General features: G+C 43.7%; 2 protein-coding genes across 4 annotated transcripts; one reads left to right on the top strand and one right to left on the bottom strand.

Annotated features, from left to right (window-relative positions):
• Positions 1 to 486: 486 nt before the first annotated feature.
• On the bottom strand, positions 487 to 1,425 carry LOC140274929 (gap junction beta-4 protein-like). Its single transcript, XM_072370319.1, has 2 exons — positions 890 to 1,425; positions 487 to 815 (listed from the first exon to the last, which is right to left on the bottom strand). Exons 1-2 carry the CDS (start codon positions 1,423 to 1,425, stop codon positions 527 to 529), a joined length of 825 nt encoding a protein of 274 aa, XP_072226420.1. The 3' UTR covers positions 487 to 526.
• Positions 1,426 to 3,363: 1,938 nt separating this feature from the next.
• On the top strand, positions 3,364 to 17,159 carry LOC140274881 (homeobox-containing protein 1). 3 transcript variants are annotated; one of them, XM_072370263.1, is made up of 11 exons: positions 3,364 to 3,594; positions 4,418 to 4,521; positions 5,621 to 6,047; positions 6,364 to 6,449; positions 9,096 to 9,206; positions 10,423 to 10,647; positions 11,884 to 12,040; positions 14,094 to 14,176; positions 14,417 to 14,512; positions 14,601 to 14,719; positions 15,362 to 17,159. In XM_072370263.1, the coding sequence occupies exons 2-11, from the start codon at positions 4,440 to 4,442 to the stop codon at positions 15,503 to 15,505; spliced, it is 1,530 nt and encodes a 509-aa protein (XP_072226364.1). In that variant the 5' UTR covers positions 3,364 to 3,594; positions 4,418 to 4,439; the 3' UTR covers positions 15,506 to 17,159. The 3 variants fall into 3 exon arrangements, with proteins under 3 accessions (XP_072226364.1, XP_072226366.1, XP_072226365.1); XM_072370265.1 differs by lacking the exon at positions 10,423 to 10,647 and having other exon boundaries at positions 3,365 to 3,594; XM_072370264.1 differs by lacking the exon at positions 3,364 to 3,594 and having other exon boundaries at positions 4,225 to 4,521.
• Positions 17,160 to 18,551: the final 1,392 nt, after the last annotated feature.

The following is an 18,551-nucleotide window of genomic DNA, read 5'->3' as shown; positions in this document are numbered from 1 at the left end:
GCTTACCTAGAGCCTGGAGATGTGCCTCATTTTTACAGAGCAGTCAGTCTAAAATGAACTCTACGAATCAGAAATCATCAGTTTAACAAACAAAACTATGAGAACTTTGTAAGCAAACAATGACAAGGCAAGTCAAATTGCACAGAAAGGTTTATTTTGGAAAAGATGATGTGCAACCTTACTCTTGGATTCTGAATTCATGATATTTCTTCCTAGAATACATTTGTCTTAACTTGAGTTCATGTTAATGAGCACAATCCAAGTCCAGCATCTTTATTTTATGCTTTATAGAGTTATTTAACATACATTCATTGAAACAGCCATTTTTAGAACATATTAATAATTTCAAATCCAAACTTTATTTACTGCATGCAGATTTAGTTCAATAAAGGAAGAAAAACAGTAACATTTTGATGTAAAATTGCTTAAAGATTATATGAACTTTGTAAACAAAATCTACTTACAACTGCAGACCTTTCAAAGATAATTCTTACAACATACTTTGCTTTATGATTGTGAGTCTTGCTCATTGAGTCACTACGCTGTATGGTGGGGCTGAACTTGGTTTGCCTTTTTCTTCGTTACTATTGACGACCACGTCCTCCACCACAGGCTTGCTGTATGCAGAGTTTTCCTTCTCAGTCAGAGGGGCTCTGTACATCATGAAGGAGTTTTCTCTCACGGAACGAGGTCCTCCTCCACAACACTCTGAGAACCTTTTCCCACACAGGTAGAGTACCTCGCAAAGAGTGAGGGACATACACACGAAGCTCGTCACCACCATGAAGATGGTGAATATTTTCTTCTCTGTTGGCCTGAGAAGCACATTGTCAAAGATAAGTGAGATTTCTGCATTTCACCATTCAGAACTTTGAATGTGACGCCTTACCTTGCAATGTAGCAGTCCACTACGTTGGGACACGGCTCCTCACCACATTTTACTAATGGAGGGAAGAAAGCAGCCTCGTAGATGTAGTACAACAGGAAGACGAACACACCGTCCACTGTAATCTTGAACATCAAACTGAAGAGGTACGTCCACCAGAGACCCCCCCGTTTCTTCCCTGTATTATAATACAGTGGCGTGCAGTCCTCTCCGTGCTTCAGCCGGTGCTTGCGTTCTCTGTCTTTCCTGTAGGACACGTGAAGAGTCACGAGAAGGGAGGGACAAGTGACAAAGATCAGCTGGAGAGCCCAGAGCCTGGTGTAGGAGATTGGAAAGTAGTGGTCATAGCAGACATTGTGGCAACCAGGCTGGAGGGTGTTGCAGTCAAAGTCCTTCTGCTCGTCACCCCAAACCTTTTCACAGGCCACCAGAACGACCAACAGCCTAAAGATGAAAACGATGGCAAGCCAGATGCGACCAAATGCTGTGGAATATTTGTTCACCCCGCTGAGGAGCCCCTCTAGGAAAGCCCAGTTCATGGTGTTGTTTTAAAATGTCTGGCTGGACAACCCTTAGAGGAAAGATGAAATCCTATGAAATCTAACAAACACTGCTGAGTGCTGAAATAAATTAGGCTTGGACTTTCTCTGAAGTGAGCACGCCAAGCATAAAGGCTCTTTAATATTCTACCTAATACTGCTCCCTTCTTGGCACAAGGTGAAAGGAGGAGGGATATTGAACAAAGTAAACAGAAACTCCTTTTTCAGTTCCAATGAGTAGTGGAAGTGCTGATAGAAAACACCTCTTCTGATAGATGAGATACACAGTGAGAGATTGCTCCAAGATATTATGAACCATGTACCTACCATTTGGGACACTACAAGTAAATGTACCATACTTAAAGAAATACCTAATAAAGTAAGACATTATCTACTGCTTTTGTAATACTATGTAAATACTATGACTCTTCACGCTGGTCTTTTCATAATTGAGCAACAGCTAACCAAATTGGTTAGCTATAGCTAGCAAAGCCGCACAAAGGCAGGAAGAAGGAGCTTTACCCATGCAGGTCGGCAGGTACTTGCCTTTGGAAAGAGCTTTCATGTCAAACAGGATGACACTATCAAAAATATCTGCTCACCTCCACCCCATGATTATGAGGATATATTTTGTTCTTAGTGGGTTCCAGCTATTCAAGAAAAATGCTGCGGCTGGAATACAGTTTCCAGACGGCATAAAGCACAAAAATGTTACAATGACTTCAGTTTGTATTTTACGCTCTCTGAACGGCAGATCTCCTTGAAAGGTTCCAACTATTAAAAGTGAGGTTTCCTGCTAATCGACCTGTCATTGGACGACATCTTTAGACAAAGTGAATAAAACTACATCAGCCAGTATCAGGTATTCCTTTGGGTTTAGATCACAGACTGTATGATGTGGTCTGACATAGTCTGAACTCATAGTGTGAGGCTGGACAATCAAATCTGTGCATATTAGATTACTCAGATGATATTGACTCTGATAGCATAGAGGTACAGAGAAAAAAAGAGAACAAAAAGGCAACAATGGATTAGGATAGGTACTTTTGTATACCTACGGGCCCTGAGAATGAGAGGCTTAAGGTAACTGAGCCTCAGGCTGAGTGCAGGCTGAATGACTAAAGAGATGTTATGCTCAGCCCATTCTGAACTTACCAAGAAAAAAAAAAAGTCAATTTATTTCCTATACAGGCTGTTCCTTTTCGGGGTTATCACTGTGATATTATCTATTCTTATAATTATTATTGCTTACTTACTCTCTGTAATGCATTTTTTCCGGCAAATGCTTCCAAGTAGGAACAGATACTTATTTATTGTAAAGGAGCTGTGACTGAGACAGAAAAAGAAAAAAAATATTTTCTTTTTCTTTGGAGGGGGTAATGTTGTCTCTTTTGACTAGATGTTTGACTAATCCTAACCCTAAATCTAACTTAATCAACAAAAACAAAAAGTTTAGAAAGCACTGGGTCGGACCGGAGACATGCTTGGACAAAACTTAAGTCTCTGGCTTGACTTGCAAGTTATTTTTATCTCCTACATATCTAATTTATTTTCTGTTTGCATATCCTTCGTTTTTTAATTCGGTCCTTTGTGCATCTTTGTGTACTCGACAAAAACGCTTTCGGGCATCTCCGCCAACTTCATCAAAGCCCACAGTTGCTTTTAGTAATGAGCTTGCATTAAAACTATAACGAAATTCTTGCCTATTTTTTCCCCTCATATTTCAGTGTAGTGTCAGGTAGCTGAATCGGGACGAAACCCTCCATGCACTGTCCGTGTGTGTTTGTGTATGAGCCATTCAATAATTAAACGTCCACATATATTGTCTCAAATGTTTCTTTAGCTTAATGTTAGCACATATTCAACAAGTTTTACATCAGTACAGTACAACCGGAAATCATAATTCCAGCTGCCTCCACAGTAGTGTCGGTTGAGGGGTCACAAACTGAGCCAGACTCCACATATTTGCATACACTATTTCCCCACTGCATTGCTGAATGATAATATGACCCTGCATTGTTCGCCCCCTGCGCGGTAGTCAACGATCAGCCTCGAACCGGGGAAATACTTTCTTCAGCAGGGTGGGGTAGACAACCACTTTCTAGACAGTTTTAACCATCTCCCCGGTCCGTTCAGTCGGCTGTAGCCGTCTCTCCACAGCAACGACAGGTAAGAGAGGTGTTTCGCTGTGGGACAATCCGGTGCTAGCCACGGGCTAAGTTAGCTAGCTAGTGAGCTAAGTCGTTAGAAGCTGGCTGTGTCCCAGCTCCTCGACGTAACGCTACTAATGTTTGTTTGCAGCCCAGTACAAATGAAAATATATACATTTTTAAACTTAACAGTCCATTTAAAGTATGATTATTGTTACACTTAGACTCCAAGGTCTAAGTTTTAGGCAACTCGATAGCAGATTCAAGTAGGTGTCAAGTTGGCCTGATTTCTTTGGTACTACTTCATATGTTCTTCAAAACAAAAGCACAGTAGCATACTTTTCAATAACGGAATGCTTAACAGGTATAGCAGATGGGTATAGCAGATGTAGCTTTCTGTGAGCAAGTTACAAATTATTGTTTGAATTACGGCTCCCCAAAATCCATTTTTAAATATAACTTTCTGTCAAGAAATACGGGACATACGGGATTACATTATAAGGTAATACATTACAGACGAATCTGCCCAATAGATTATTAATATATGTGTGTTTTATTTATTTCTACGTAAACTTTACGTGAGGAGGGGGGGTAGTTGTTAAAAAAAATATTTTGAAATATTATACACATTACTTCCGCTTTCTAGTCTCGAACTGGCTAACAAGACGGCAGGGCAACAATCGATGGGAGGCTTTTGCTCAGGGGAACCAACCAGAGTTGACGTCGCTAGCTTAGCTAAAACAGTCTGCTAGCGAGTCATCCGCTTTTGAAGGGTTGCCAGTATGCTAATAGGGGCAGTTTAACCGCAACACACTGCAGTAAGTCTCCTGTCTTGACTCCAGCCGAGCTGAACTCCGCGGAGCCATGCGACAGTGGTGTGTCCCCACTGCGACCCCACGCGCTGAACCCCTCCCGGGGCGCCTCTCCGTGTCACCTCCTCCATCAGGTAAGTCAAAGACGGGACAGCGTTCTACTTTTTTTTAAATCCAAAGTTAGCCCACCGCTGGGTTCTGAACCTTACAGTCTTGCGGAGGAACATCCCAAAGTGTCAGTGAGGCGAAAGTGTCTGACTTAAGTGACTGCAAACTGCCCTGTAAACATAATTTGGGAGACAAATTCGTTTGCAACTTTAACTTTGTTGTGGTTATTAACAGAGGTACGTGTCTGATTTGCAGTGTCTTTAAATGTTTGCATCTTTCGGTAAATTCGGCATGGGTAAGATGGTATTATACCAGCTTTTAAAAAAGCTATTATCTCTGTTGTGACTGAAGAACTCTAGCAATGCAAAACTAAAGACCGGACACACATTGATCAAGGTAACCAGTGATGAAGTATTTAGCATTATGTCAAATAGCTTGATAAGTTGGTTTAATGTGATCCTCACCTTGCAGGACAGGCAGAAAGAAGAATGAAAAAGGTAGATAGCATTGTTGGGGGGGGTCGGGTATTGATGTTAGGTTGAATGCTGGGGTGATCTTACTTTAATTCCACCCTGGACAAATAGACCAAGGTTAGCCCCATGTTTCTGTGCCAAGTGTTTGAAAGATTGCCAGAACTTTGAATGACCCACAGGTTCTTCAGAGGAGAATGCAGCCAGTTCTTTCCTCCTTACTGCAATTCTATGGATGAGTGTTGTTTACTGAGAGATGGTTGTTGCTAACGCCAGAAAGTAATTTAGTCAGATTTGCATTTAAAGCATTGTGTTCCAGATAAGTGGCAATCCACAAAGAACTTCTTGTGTTTGAATTCGGTTGAGTGGGGCTTTTTTAGAATATATTTCATCTATTAATAATCCTTTTATCCTTTATCAGTTTGTCCTGAGAAAGCCTGCACAGTGCTCTCTAAATTTAATATTGAGTAGAGATAAATATAGCAGCGTATGTCTTGGTAATACTTTGTGAAGTCTTGTGGAGCTGATTATCTGGTGGGAAATCAACTCAGCCGTGCAGCTTTAGTATTTCAGTTTAATTGCCGGCCTCGGATTCTCTTTGACAAACTCTGCCTGTACACCCCCCCCCCCCCCCCCCCCCATGTTGTGTTTGCAGATCCAAGGATGGAGTGCTGCGAGGTGGAGCCACGCTACACCATCGAACAGATCGACCTCCTGCAGCGATTGCGTCTCTCTGGCATGACCAAACCTCAGATCATCCACGCTTTGGAGTCCCTGGAGAGGCTCGACCCGGACCACCGCCCCACGCATTGTGACTCACAGCCCGCCCCGTCCAACAACACTCCCGCCACAGCTGCTCCGGCCCCGTCATCATCGTCTTCATCCTCCTCCTCGCTCTCCCTGGCCTCCGCTACCACGCAGACCTCCGGCCTGGACGGTGCCGCGCTGTCGCCCAGCAACAGCTACGAGGCCTCACCTCCGCCCCTCTATCCTCCAAGTGCGGCAGTTCAGCGATCGTTCAGCTATGACATGATGGGGGAAGAGGACTGGGACCTGGAGGAAAAGGTGGAGGAGTACATGAGGTGAGGAAGAACAGGGAGGAAGGTGTGGTTGCGTCGCTTAGCGTTATCACAGATGCCAGAGAGCTGAATTAGCACTGCATGAGGATGACTTGGAAGATGAAAGAGAGACTATTATAACATCAGATAATGACAGTTGTTGTCCCCAGAGGTGCAGGCTTATTCTCCAGAATTGTATTCGAGTTAATTCAGGTCAGGTGTTTGGGGATGGCTGAAAAAAGAGAAGCATCAGTGAATAAGGTTAGTCAGAGCAAGAGCTGGTGTTTTAACCACCGCGTAATGGTTCTTATGCCATTATGGGCTTTTATGTCTTTTACAGGAGAGACAGCAACCTGGTGAAAGAAGAGATCAAAACTTTCCTCAACAACCGCAGGATCTCTCAGGCAATCGTAGGCCAAGTTACAGGTACTCCTCTTTCTCTGTGACATTACACAACACTTGCAGTGTTTTAACACTGCTGGATGAAGAATTCTTGCCATTAAGTTAAATTTAGATCTTCCGGCAGGATTCGGTCAGACATGATTTGTTAACCCATTTTTTAGTTTCTTCACTGTCCGTCACCCGCCTCGGTGTTTTTGATTTAGTTCATGTAATGACCCCATTTACTGTTCTTTGTGACAGTGGAGTTGAAGAAACCTCTGTCTGAAGGCACTCAGGTGTGCAGCGTTGTCCATTCTGTTGATGAGTTTGTACAGCCAGCTCCAGGGACCCCAGAGCATTCCCCAACGCAGAGCCCGCCTCATTTATCAGTTAGTCCAGTGTCTTTGTGCCACAGCTTCATTATTTTTGGAAATTACAAGTTACTCACCATCAGCGATGAGTGTGTGTCCATGATGATTTGTAGAAACAGAAGTTAGTCAGCGTGTTGTGGTGTAAATGGGTAAAAACATTCCCAAAGGCAGTACAAAGTTCCCTGTGTGTTGCTTCATTTATACCAGGAAACTCTTCTCCACCAAACTAAAAAAAAACAGGGCTTCAGGCAGAGCTCTGGCAGAGTAAGGCCGAAGGTGAATAACTGACAGTATTAGTGAGATATTTTTCTTTATAGCCCCCGTTAGTGCTTTGGTTATTATGTACTCTGATTGTTGAGATTTTCGCAAGAAATTCCTGTCACTCATAACTAATTTAGAAACCTTGGATTTGACTGAAAAGTTGCTCCCCTGATATGGTCAGAAGGAAGGTCCTGACGCCAAATATTCCAACTCATTTAAAGGGAAAATGAGCTACTTTGTCTCCGCTCTGACAGATACAATCACCACTCTTTACTAGGGCTAATACCAACACATCAGTTTTAGATGTCAGTAATGGTGATATAAAGCGCTGTTTGACACTACATCCTCTCACAAGACATGCAATTGAACTGCAATTTCTGGTGTTATTACATCCAAATGATAGCTGCTATTAGCTGGAGGTGTTAACAATGTACCGAGATATGTTTTTGCATAAAAATAATCAGTAGCAGGGTCTACCTGATATGAACCTTGTATGGAAGTTGAGTTCTTTTTGTTATTATAACACCTGCATACTTGCACTTAGTTTTTTAAATTTTTTAATGCAGTTTATATTTCTTAATCTTAAAACGTAGAACTAAAGCTTGCAGATGAAGGCTTCTATGAAAATATTCCGATTGTCTCAGCCTGCGTTTTAACACTGAGATTTTGCATATCGGGACTTTTTTTTTTTTTTTTAAATTTAGAGCAGATGCTTTTAGCAAATGCTACCTCAGATGAACAACACGTGACATGTTTCACCATGTCTAAAACCAAATGCAGAAGCAGCGTGTGGAAAACTAAGTCCACCCTCGTAATTAAGATGATAAGGAGCTCCAGGTGCTGAGAATGAGATAAACCTTTTATTAGTCCCACAGTGGGGAAATTCACATCAATGCACCTGATTAACTGCTCGACAGCAGGTCAAGCAGGAGTTCTGTCAGTTTGCTGGTCTGGAGCATTCAGGTGTGTGTTAACACAGTGTTAAGGAGGAAAGACATCAGCAATGATCTTTGAGAAGCAGTTGTTGCAGGAGAAAGCCTGTTATCTCTAAAAAGAACATGGCAGCACAGCTTCGGTTTGTAAAGTCACATCTGAACAAACCACAAGACATCTGGAACAATGTCCTTTGGACAGATGAGAGCAAAGTGGAGATGTTTGGTCAAAATAACACAAAAACACAGCATATCAGCACAAACACCTGATTACAGCTGCCGAGCACGGTGGTGGAGGGCTGATGATTTGGGCTTGTTCTGCAGCCACAGGACCTGGGAACCTTGCAGTCATTGAGTCCACCATGAACTCCTCTGGATACCAAAGTATTCTAGAGTCAGATGTGAGGCCATCTGTCTGACAGCTAAAGCTGGGCTGAAACTGGGTCATCAACAGGACAATGACCCAAAACACAGCAGCAGATCTACAGCAGAATGTCTGAAGAAGGAAAGAATCAAGGTGCTGCAGTGGTCCAGTTAAAGTCCAGACCTCAGCCTGGTAGAAATGATGCTGTGTGACTGTATGAGAGCTGAGTATGAGAGTCATCATTTCACAGATTGATAACATGATAAGAAAAGCATAACATTTAGTAACTGCTGTTAAAGATTGTTCCCAAAGCTACAGTTTATTTCTATTTCATTGTATATGAAACCTCAGAACTAAAAGGCGGCGTAGCTCCTTTTTTCCAGTGACTGTACAGTGGAATGGTAACAACCAACCCTGTCTTAGACCAGCTGAGTTTACCAAGAGCATTAATGGACTTTCATTTAGAATGTGCCTGACATTTCTGTATATAATATATCTGACTGTATTGCTAATGCATTAAAAGAAGAGCATGCGCTTCACAAGTTTAGCAAATTCATGTCTGTAAACTTTTTTTCCCTCCCTCTCCCTTGATAATGCACTGCACTAAATCACACCTCCTTAATTAAGGTAAAGAGGCTGGGATGTCTTCATTAGCTTAACAGGGGTGTTCCAGAGGTGGAGCTCCACCCGCTCTCAACAGCGCAGGTGCTGCTGGTTGCGCCTTCGCCACGTTAAAATGACATTTCTGGCCTCCTGTGCGCAGGCATCAGCCAGAGCTACATCTCGCAGTGGTTGCTGCAGCAAGGCCTGGAGATGAGCGACTCCAAACGCAGAGCCTTCTACCGCTGGTACCTGCTGGAGAGGAATAATCCAGGTGAGACACGGGGCAGGACGAGGGCTGTCGCCGTTAACACCACACGTTTTGTAAAATTAGACTTCGACGGAGCAGAGCAGAGGGACACAGATCCCCGCAGGGATAGTAGATCCTAGATAAGGGAAGAATAATTATGACAGTGCAGATCAGAGCCCCAAGGTTGAATGTCAGGTTAATGATGATAGATTACAGATTAGATAATGGAAGGCTTATTAACGGGGGTGATATGTGTTGTGTTTCCTGAATGTGAACCACTGCTTGCTCACACTTCCCCATCCATCTGTCATCCTCTTCAACCCCCCCCCCCCATCCTCCTGCATGGTAAACCCACACACCTCTTATTCCTCACACTAACTCCCAAGCTGGTCCTCAAGGGCTGCGAGGTCAAGGAGGGACACGAGACAAATCTATTATTACAGAAGGAAGACGAATGATAAAGGTAGTCCCGTCACAGGAGATTCTAATCGATGAGACTTCTGGTTAGGAAGTGAAACAGTAGTGGGGGAATGCAGTTTGTCTGTGTGGGCTAAAGTAACAGCGTGGGCCAGTTCTGACCTCTTCATGTCCTGCGACACAGCTGCTTAAATCTGCATTCAGATAAACGGCTCTACAGCAGCAGATGCTCTCAGCTTTCCTTGCATTGTGTCAAACAGCATGCATTTGCAATAAGTGATACCAGAAAGTCACTTTATTAGTTTATCGAGCAAACGAATCCTGTAAGCGAGCATCTGCCGACTCCCTTCATCTTATTCCTCTATTTATTTATTTTTTTGACCCACATAAGCTTTGCTTAAGCTCCTCCGTAGTTCTTAACTCTGATGCTGGAGGTACTCTGGTGCTGGTTTTCATCCCCACATGGCTAACAGGCTCTTAACAGTAATACTAACAAGAATGACTTACTGCAATGTTCCCAAGCCAAAGCGGCCGCAGTGCTTTGCCTCCCGCGCAGGCTCCTATTGACCTGTCCATCATGAATCCTGACATCAGCAGAGATGTCAGTCAGACTGACTTCCTTTGGAAAGATACTGTAACTCATTACAAAGCAGGCAATTGTTTACTAATAAATAAAATTGTCAAGGCAGGTCTACAGGAGTGTGTCAGTTAACTCAGAGACACGGGTGTCAATGTAAACTATCAAGATCCAATTCTTAGCCACAACTGGTGTCTTTGACTTCATCCGTGGCCTGCCTGATTATTGGTTTTGTCCCGACTGAAGGGCTAAGGTGGAGTGAAAGCCAGCACAACGTGAGTCCCACGGCCAGGGCCAGGGGAGGGGACAGAGACGGGACGGTATCAGGGGCAAGTGGCAGCCTCGCCAACATCTTCCCCAACCCAAACACCAACCTGAACCCCAACCCATCGTGGAGCAGGCAGAGAGAGCTGCTGATGCACTTGCTGCCATGGTACACTGCTGCCGCCGCAGCTGCCCAGGCCCAGCCAGGTAACCGCGACCTCCCTGCTCCGGCCTCAGCAGCATGCCGCAGAGGACGCCTGCATATTGATCAGCATGTGTTCACTCTGTCGCTTTGGGTGCTTTTCAACAGTTTCAAATGACAGCTGTAAGCTAGAGGATTCTACCGCTCATGCTAACAGGACGCAGCCTCGTTGTATTCAGTAGACTGCAGTTGAAACCAAGCTATGTTCAAACCTAATAAGACTATTTGCATATTTCTATGAATTGAGGATATGATTGTTTCAATCAGCACCACCAGGCTTGGAGTGTACAAGAAGCTCTGAGTTAAAGTGGATCATTGTTGATTTTAGCTGCTGACTCTGAACAGGATAAAGCCGGTGTTGAAATGGACGTGAGCCAGGAAATAATGATAAATAATTTTTTACCTCTTCTACTCTATATCATCACCAGTGGCTGGTTTTACATTTTGTGTGACTGAGTGGTCAATTTTTAATGAATGCTCATAAACCAGTGGACTTCCAGTTCTCTAAGAAGCTAACAATACATAATCTTATGACGCTACATGTCATGATGCAGTACTGATTAATTGAAAGTCAGCTTAAATGGGCTGAAGCTGGAAGCAGCTGACAACAACTGAATTAGTTCCATTAAAGGACAAAGCACCAACAGCCTTTAGAAGCAAAGGTTGAAAAGCACAAACAGCCACACTGAACAATCTTTATTACCTTAACACTGAGTTTCATTCCATCTTAAAGCAGATCGTTTGTCTGTTCCTCAGTGGAGCAAAGCTAAAGGACCAACAGCAGCATTAAGACAACCAAGAGCAGCTCACAGCTCAGATTGTTCCACTATAACATGTAGGTAACGTGTATTTGTTGGACACAAATGGAGGATATACAGAGAGCCAAGTTCAGCCCATTAATTAGAAGTTACAACTTCTCACTGAGTGTCTACCTGGGCTCTATCCCACTGCCTTTCCGTGGTTTGCCTTCCTTACAGGTAGGGTACAGGTGGTCATATAGTCATCCAAATGTCCACTGATGCCACTTCTAAAGGGATAGATGACCACTACTTCTTGATGGCCAACAGAAAAGGGGCACCTTCTGCAAAATGGAATGGTTCGGGTGAAGGAGGGCGGCTGGGATTGGGCCTTTACCCTCTTCCTTCAGATCTGGCTTAGATTCAGCTGTTATGACCGCCAACTGTTTCTCTGTTGGCATGAATTCTTGACATCTAAATGGTTTCATATTCTGTCTTCTTCAGGTGCCACCTTATCAATGCGTTCTTTGGTGAAGGAGGAACCTGACTGGAGGACGGGGATCATGGCTGCCGACAGAGTGGGGATCGTGGGTGGCCCTCTGAGGCTGCGTAGAGGAAGCCGGTTCACTTGGAGGAAGGAGTGCCAATCAATCATGGAGAGGTGAGCGAGTTCTGATGATACACTTATGTGCTGCATTCATTTCGTGCTGGATTATGAAGTCGAGCCACTGAGGTGCACTGAAGGTATCCGATGCACAATCATTTGGGAGGTTATTCGTAAACAACATTTGGATAAGGACAGGAACTTACATGAAAACAGGTGATTGGATGTAGAGTCTATCAGCGTCACTAATGATCTTCAACCAAGCAAAACTACATAAACAGTTGATAAACCAACTCTAGCTACCGGTAAAGGATTGTGATTGGTCCAAACTTTTACGTATTGGCCACAAAGGGATAGAGCCTGGCAAGTTGGATTCTGTTAAATATGGTAAATAATACGGTAAAGTCCACTAATTCGTATAAGTTAAGAGTCAGAGGTTGATCAGTCTGTCCCTGGCTCATGGTGTGTGTCTCCTCAGCTGGTAGACACTCACTGCTGTTGGAAGAATAATAGAAGCCTTTTCATCTTAGACCCTTCCAGCATATTTATCGGCCCTTCATTCTTTTTCTTTTTCAAACAGCACACCATCTGTCTGCATAATGAACATCTCTCTCAGGAATGCTGCTGCTCGCCTACTGTCAGGCGCAGTACTATCAACTGTTGCTTCCTTTGTTGATTGGCCAGTAAAGGGGTCCAAGAGGTCCGTAAATCTGGTGAAGTCACTTGCTGAGGGGAACCCAGGTGTTAGGTTTGCTGCATATTCATCCTGACTTCAAATGAACCTGACTTTTGGGGACATGATTAAATGAACTTTTTTCATGATTTTAGTGGATCTGTCCAGGATGGACCACACCCCCGACCCTGAATTGGATGAAGCGGGTATAGAAGCTGGATGGATGGTTTTTAGTGTATGAACAGCAAGTGAGATTGATCCTGGTGAAGTTTCCTCTGTTCACCATCCCTTCAAATTGACTGTTTTCTGTTTATAAGAATCCCCCAAAAAAGGATTTAGTTTCCTGGTGACCAACATGGCGTAGAAGCTACTCGGGTAACAATCGCAGATGATTAAGGAGTAAACTGACACACTTTATTTCGATTTGCTGCTTTAACGGTTGACATTTCTGCCTGAAAGAGACCGAATCAACCAACGGTCGTCATCGGCTCATAAATGATGTCGGCTCTAACGTTTACAGGTTTAATTGTGGCGAGACGTCTTAGTGTCTGGCTGCCGTAGCGGGTTTGGTCCGGTCTCTCTTTTAGATTCTGTCTTTATTTTGCGCTGAACTATTAAAAAGCTCATCAGAGCAGCCCGAGTGCTGCGGGCAACTTTTATGTGCCTGATCTTACTTCCATTCTTCCCCCACATCATTAAACATTTTGTTACGCTGCTTCTCTGTAGCATATTTATCCCAGACAGTCTTCTCGGTAACCCAGAGGGATGCTGAGAAAGAGTAGCAGTGTACCCACCGTGGGGAATTGATTTCTCTATTACATGCTTGCTGTAAGTATAGTGCAGTCTGGGCACTCTGAGTAATAAGACCACACAGACAACACTCACCAGCAGTGCCTGCAGATTACGCAATTCCACTGCAGTGCTGATCCTTATGAGCTAGTTTAGACCCAAGGACGATACAGTAGAGGTGAAGATGGTGTGTGTGAGAGGCAGGATAGAGCAGGAATTGATCCCTGTGTGTTTTGTAATGTGAGTTAATGATTCTGCTGTGCGGGGATGGAAAAGTAGGACATTTTTTTGAGAGAAAAAAAAGAAGGAAAGTGGTTCCTTTTTAATTTTTCCCTTAGATCAATAGATTTCTGCTTTGATTAAAGGATGTACGTACTTGGAGGACTACAGGAAGATGTGAGTGTGCAACGCTCGGATTGTTTAAATAAATCCCGTTTCTTTCCTGTGACGACCCCTTCTGATGTTCTCTAAGTGGATAACTGTTGTTTTAACCCTTCTGTGGTTTGATAAAACCACTAAAAGTTGATGAGGTCGAATGTTTGTGCAGAACCAGCTCTGCTCAGACCGGCTTCATTTGGCATTAACCCCCCCCCCCCGATGCCGGTTGATAAAACAGTTCTCAATACCCCGAGTGTTCTTCTCTTCCAGTTTCTTCATGGAGAATCAGTACCCAGATGAGGCAAAGCGGGAGGAGATTGCAAACGCCTGTAACTCCGTCATCCAGAAGCCAGGTTGGAAGCTTTTCCTTTTTATTACAGAAGTATCGGGTGGACGGGTGTTCATTCATTTCTCATTTCAGTAGATTTGTTTATTTGCTTCATGTTGTACACTTGGGATAAAGTCAGTCGTTACTCATAAAATGGGATCTGATGTTGCAAAAAAAGTGAGTGAAAAAAAAACACAGAAACACCAAATCCACGAGTCAGTTCAGGGGGGTCACTGCTGTCCGGTTTGTTCGTTTCCTCCTCCAGGCTCTAAACTGTCCGAGTTTGAGCGCGTGACAGCGCTGAAGGTGTACAACTGGTTTGCTAACCGTCGGAAGGAGATGAAGAGGAGAGCGAACATAGGTAAGACCTGAGAGCAGGAGAACAGCCAACAGTTTATGTGAGGGTCGGCGTTTCTCTTAACCTCTGCTGTCCGGGTCGAAACAACCAGAAGCCGCCATTTTGGAAAGCCACGGAATCGAGGTGCAGAGTCCGAGCTGCCACTCTAACGGCGAGGAGGGAGAGATGCAGGAGTTTGCAGATCAGGTGAATCATCGCTTCTCAGAGCAGGTGAGTGAACCTGGAGCCACCTTACGGACAGCTTGTGGTCAGCCTGTAGATCCTGATGTCCACAATGAAGCTTTTCTTCCAAAACAGCCTAAATGTGATGATTTGAAAGAATAAAGATGGCAGAGCCTCAAACAAAGTAGTGATTAAAAGCAATGCTTTACACACATAAAACTGTTGGGCCACTTTTGAGCAGTTAAGTGTTTGATTTTAAACCTGAACACATGGGTGTCGAGACAGAACATTTCTTTTATTATAGATCAGAACAATGCAAACAGTGACAGCTTGTTGCAGTAACGTACAGCTTCTGTATAATATGATGTTGGTAGAGAGATTCCGTTTTCAGAGACGTGTTTGTCCTCGCCAAATTTTCCAACTGGAAAAAAAAGATGTAACCAAAGTGCCGGTTTCTACCCCTCAGAAATCCATCCCGTCGCATTAACCCCACAGAAAAGCATTTTCCTGCTGATCAGGTTAGGAAGAAAAGGTTGACACAGCCTCTTTTGATGAGGCGCTTTTATGTGTGCTACAGATGTGGTGCATCAGCCAGACCCAAAACTGTCCGTGGGCAGCTTATGACTCATAAGATGCTATACAGACAATAATCCAAATATCATTCATCCATTTAATGTACGCTTTGCACAGGAGGACGCTTCTTCCCAGAGGGTCGTGGACCAACAGGACTCCTCGCTGGCTCCTGCAGAGGTGGCAGCCCTGCCGAGCCCCAGCCCTCAGGCCGCGGAACAAAAGGAGGAGGATTCAAAAAGGGAGCCGGTGGATGAAGAGTGACTAATGCCAGGAACATTTTTGAATCAGCATATATGAATTTTAATCCAGTGAAATAGGAAAAGAGTAAATACCTCCTGCTCCACCCGCGTAGGACCTTTCGGGCCTGCGACACCCCAAAATCAAAGGGAGGAGGGTGCTGAAGCTCGCTGAGGTGCCTCAGATGGTAAGGAGGGCACTGTATTTATCAACAGTAATCCTGCTTATATTAACAGCAATATACAGTGTATGTATAGATCTATATTACAGTATATATAGTGCATTCCAACATTGTATTAAAAGGCCTATATTTCTTAGAGGGAGACTTATGTAAAAGATACCTCGTCCATTTTAGCTGAGCTCTTCCTGCTTCCTTTGCTACATGCCTTCATTTAGCTATTTCAAACGCTGATGGACTGTGGCGACACGAAGGTGCTGAGCCTGCAGGTCAGGTGTGATTGGGTAAAGTGTGGCAGCAGCGCTCTCATTTTGGGTGAAACTAAAGGCCCTCCGCTCGCTCCAATGTCTTTGACCCCACCTGGATGGTAAGACTCTAACCTCGATTGTTTCGATTGATTTAAATCCGCCGATCGATCAACACGTGCTCTTATCGTCAAACCCACAAAGCCCTGAGGGACAGCTGGAATCTCAGGTAATCCCAGAAAAAAAAAGATGGAGAAAGACAGTGATGAATTGCACCAAGTTTCCTTTGTGTCTTAACATGTGCTTCATGTTCCTCGTTTATACTTGTTTATCCAAAACAGGAAGTGTTATTTATACCTTTTTTCTTTTTATATTAGCAAAACATGCTAAGAAAAACAGATATCATTGTGTTTCTTTGTTATACAGAACGCTGCTTTTTGGTCATTTTTGTAGTGTCATGTCAAAAGTGTGCCCCACTCCAGCCTTTTTTCTTTTTTTTTAAAAATCGTTTGGAAAAACGCTAAAACAACCAACGTGTCGCCAGAAATTCTACAAGCACCTTCTCTCTTACTGGGATAAGCTAAAGCTTAAGCTCATGTAAGATTGTGTGACTGCGACTGTAGGGGAGCTCTCCTGTATATAAGCTAGAAAGTATACACACCTATGGGTGCTTTCACTCAAACTATATTAGCAGTATATAGGCACTCTTAAACTTTGCATTACGTAGACCCTCATTCACTGGCCCACGGCCTCAGGAGCCACTTCCCGTGTGTTCATGTAATGAACAAAGACGCTTGTTCTCTAATGGTCCCCAACAGGGTGCCACCACGTTGCCTCCAAATGCCAAAGCTATGCCAAGAAGAAGAGCAGCAGAGCAAAGTGTGCTCACAGGAACGGGATGTGACCGTGTCAACACTATAGCTACAGTGCAGAATACATGTTTATTTGCTCAGTACAACACTAGCCACCTCTAGCTTACCTCAGAATAACTGTGTCATGAGTGATTTCCAGACTAGCTGTCAGAAAATATTGACAGCAGCTGTTTTTTGGGACTGTTTATGATCCGGACAGTGTTATGTAGCAGTTACAGCAGCAGGCTTTGCCCTGTGTTCTCAGTGTAAACTCAACCTCAGACAGGTCTCTGGTCCACCTTTGGACAGGATTTCCCAAAGCTGCTGCAGTTTCTGATTATTACTCTCCTCTATCTGCTTTTATCTGACAAGGGAAAACGATAATAATAAAAGTGTACACAATCTGTGGGATGTGTCTCCATTCCTTTTGAGTTATTTATATATATATTAGCTTTGTTTTTCAGGACAGTAACAAGATGGTGAAACTCTGCTCAGACCGCTCACTGAAGTAATGAATTGGTGTTAATTGTAATCCTTATTGAGCTGAGTGCCCCACACACCAGCCCCTGCTTGTGTTATTTGCCAACTTGTAGAGCCTCAACATAAAACAGATACTGACAAGAGTTTAGATCAATGGGTTTAATTGTAACAAAGATAAACACAGTTAAACATCTTCAGGAAACAGTACCAAAAGAAGCATGATGGGATGCAGCTGAAGTGGTGAATGCCCTCCAAGCCTCATAGCTCCACACTGAGGGCGGCAAATGATACTGGTGGTGATGATAAAAACCAAGCTTGGTTGATGTGATGGCAGTTAAGTACAAAATGTTATTTAACCCTAACTGATGCAGCGGCGAGTTGTTTCTCATTCCTTAAACAACCCTCTTTCAGAGGGGTCCAACTATTGGTCTCCATTAAGTGGACAAAACGGCCAAAAAGATGGCTGAAAATGCTAAATCTGGGTTAGAAACTGTCCAACACATTCATTACAACCTGGAAATGGAACAGTGAGCCATTGCCTTCGAGGAAGAAAGGTGGTCAGAAGAAAACCTCGTTATCAGAGGTCACTAAACGTTTGGTGAAATCTAATCAGCAGCAGCACTCACAGCAATGTCTGATAGTGAAAGTCGAGGCATTTCCACATTCTCAGTGTGAAGAGAACTCACAGTATTTGGACAAAGGAGCTGTCTAGCCATAGCAAAGCCACTTATTGGTGAGGCTGATCGTTAAAGGAAAACAAAAAAAACCCATCAGGGAATGTTGATGCACTGGAAAGGGTCATGTGGACTGAGCCAACACTGACCGTTCCGGGGGATGAAGAGCTGCACCCATCACTGCTCCGTGCCAGCCATACAAACATTTTTATTTGGGGTTGCTTCAGTTGGTAAGGCCTGAGTTCAGCAGCATTATGTTCCCAAAAACATCTGCCCCCTGACAGCCAGAATTTATTTCTTCTTCTGTGTCAATGATCTTGGACTTAAATAATGAAAGAATTCGTGGTGCATGAGACGCTTGTCTTGAGGCTGAAGGCTGAAGCTACTTCCCTTCTTTTAGTTCTTTGCATCATTTTGTCCATAAACTGATAGATGACATCAGCGTATTTGCTGAGCAGGCTGTGTGTTCATGTGCATGCATAATTTCAGGGTTAAACACTTGCTTAACAGTCTGCATCCGCAAGGCATCCAGCGTTAGATGAGAGTTGCCTTTTCATGTCATTCCTCCCATGAGCCACATGAGGGAGACACAGTCTGCTGTTAATTGTTGAGCTCTGGAATTAGATTAAGTATTGTGGAAGT

The sequence above is a fragment of the Leuresthes tenuis genome, unplaced genomic scaffold (genome assembly GCF_036924035.1).
Source record: "Leuresthes tenuis unplaced genomic scaffold, fLeuTen1.0.hap1 SCAF_18, whole genome shotgun sequence".
In the NCBI taxonomy this organism is placed as follows: Eukaryota; Metazoa; Chordata; class Actinopteri; order Atheriniformes; family Atherinopsidae; genus Leuresthes; species Leuresthes tenuis.
This window is presented reverse-complemented; position numbering and strand designations above follow the sequence as displayed.

Bases quoted from the DNA above. Each gene is read 5' to 3' on its own strand.
- LOC140274929 (XM_072370319.1), bottom strand. From the start codon at position 1,425: ATGAACTGGGCTTTCCTAGAGGGGCTCCTCAGCGGGGTGAACAAATAT. The intron at 816-889 runs GTAAGGCGTCAC...TGTGCTTCTCAG, and splicing joins GTGGACTGCTACATTGCAAG to GCCAACAGAGAAGAAAATAT.
- LOC140274881 (XM_072370263.1), top strand. From the start codon at position 4,440: ATGCGACAGTGGTGTGTCCCCACTGCGACCCCACGCGCTGAACCCCTC. The intron at 6,048-6,363 runs GTGAGGAAGAAC...TGTCTTTTACAG, and splicing joins AAGGTGGAGGAGTACATGAG to GAGAGACAGCAACCTGGTGA. The intron at 14,720-15,361 runs GTGAGTGAACCT...CGCTTTGCACAG, and splicing joins ATCATCGCTTCTCAGAGCAG to GAGGACGCTTCTTCCCAGAG.